Source organism: Seriola lalandi, unplaced genomic scaffold (genome assembly GCF_002814215.2).
Source record: "Seriola lalandi dorsalis isolate HSWRI2012SDOR001 ecotype SW California unplaced genomic scaffold, Sedor1 jcf7180001974910, whole genome shotgun sequence".
Lineage (NCBI taxonomy): Eukaryota > Metazoa > Chordata > Actinopteri > Carangiformes > Carangidae > Seriola > Seriola lalandi.
Window position 1 is genome coordinate 1 of NW_019445576.1, and position 1,679 is coordinate 1,679.

At 38.8% G+C, this 1,679-nt stretch overlaps 1 protein-coding gene across 1 annotated transcript; it reads left to right on the forward strand.

Moving 5' to 3' along the window:
* Positions 1-6: 6 nt before the first annotated feature.
* Positions 7-1,170, forward strand: LOC111654794 (KICSTOR complex protein SZT2-like). The gene is made up of 3 exons (XM_023405932.2): positions 7-293; positions 515-650; positions 799-1,170. The coding sequence occupies exons 1-3, from the start codon at positions 8-10 to the stop codon at positions 803-805; spliced, it is 429 nt and encodes a 142-aa protein (XP_023261700.1). The 5' UTR covers position 7; the 3' UTR covers positions 806-1,170.
* The last annotated feature ends 509 nt before the right edge of the window (positions 1,171-1,679 follow it).

Sequence of the window (1,679 nt, forward strand, 5' to 3'; positions counted from 1 at the left end):
AGAACATATGTCAGGTTGCTGTGTCATGACGGAGAGCGACACAGACTTGGTGGTAGAGTATGAGGAGTATGCAGGCCCCAGCTCCCACGGAGAGGGTGAAGACCAGTCCCTGTCCGACTCAAACACTGTCAACCAGGACCAGGACTCCTTCAGCATCCTGGAGGGAGACTCCCTGCTGGACCCTGAGGGGCAACAGCTGGACATGCCCCCGCTGTTTGTTCATGTCACATGTTCGGTCAATATGAAAAGCTGCCACGGCTCTATGCCCATACAGACTCTGCCTACCTGCCTCGGTGAGTACAGCCCTGGTTACTCACCTTGTTAAATCACATTTGATCTCTGGGTCCCTTCTCTATTTAAAAGGCCTTCATTTTTTACACCATTCTAAAGTGATAGTCTTGATTCATTCATCATAACAGCATTTGTTTTCTCAGCTGCATCTTGATTCTGTATTATTTCATTGAAAAGTTGAGACATTGTTGTTGCAGTTCTCACTCCAGGTGTGTAATTGCAGGGGAGATCATATCCTGTCTGGAGAATGCGGAGGCCCTGCAGTCTGTGGATTTGAATGAGCTCTCAGTCACTTTAGATATTTTTGTCCTGACATTACCTCTGGAGATCGAAGTCATGGCTGATTTCCATCACAACAGGTGAGTCACAACATAGTGAGAGAGGATTATAGACGTGTGAATTCTAGTTTTTAATATTGATTCAGAAGCCTGTGATCAGATCACAGCATGAAAGTGATTCTCATCATTAAAGTTAAAAAATGTGTTGAATGCATTTCCTTTATTGCAGAACCTGAAACACTGGAACAGATCATTTGTTTAATATTTATGAACCTGTATTGTTTACGTCCAGTCTTCTTCTTCTTCCTCGTATTTATCAGATCATTGTTTATTGGTATCAATCAGTGGAATATTAATCCATCAGTCTATCAACAGAAAAATAATATTCTTTGTTCATTGATTAATTGTTTCGGTCAGAAATGTTAGTAATTCTACTCCAATGTGAGTAGTTGTTGTTTTACTGTCTTTATATCGTCTTATTATCTATCATCTCCATAATGCCATTTTATCGGTTTTACTGTTTTTGCTTGTGTGTGTTTCTATACGGTATCTGCTCCCTCTAATTGTCCTTACTTATATTAAATCATGTTGTTTGTCCTCCCTCTGTAACTCTACCTTATTTCAGCCCTGCTTTTGACAATCATTGCTTTTGATTTGTTGCTCAAAGCACTTTGTAAACGGTGTTTTTAAAGGTGCTAGTGTTACGGGTCCCAAGACTAGTACCACAGTAACAAAAGGAATAAGGTTCGATGCCTTTCAGCTCCTGAAAAACAGATGAAATGTCCGGAGAAATTAAGACATGAACCAAACATTTTTCTTCCCAAGTTTTCTCTGATTTATTACAATTTAGTCGAAAACATAAAATATTCATTCCTGAACGCTCCCTAGTGCAATAGTGTCTTTGTTTCAATGTCCATTGTTTTCTTTAAATGTGCGTTAATATGGTTTCTCTTGCTTTCTGACTCTTTCACACACTTTGTCAGTTTCAAAACACTTTAAACCAAATGAACATTATTTGTTCAAGTGCATCACTTAAGCATGTATGCTGTTCCATAACTACCATAACATAGTGCAAATAAAATAAAATACATAAGCTACAACTTTAATGTA

Coding starts and splice junctions, on each gene's coding strand:
- LOC111654794 (XM_023405932.2), top strand. CDS start 8: ATGTCAGGTTGCTGTGTCATGACGGAGAGCGACACAGACTTGGTGGTA. Junction 294..514: donor GACTCTGCCTACCTGCCTCG/GTGAGTACAGCC, acceptor GTGTAATTGCAG/GGGAGATCATATCCTGTCTG.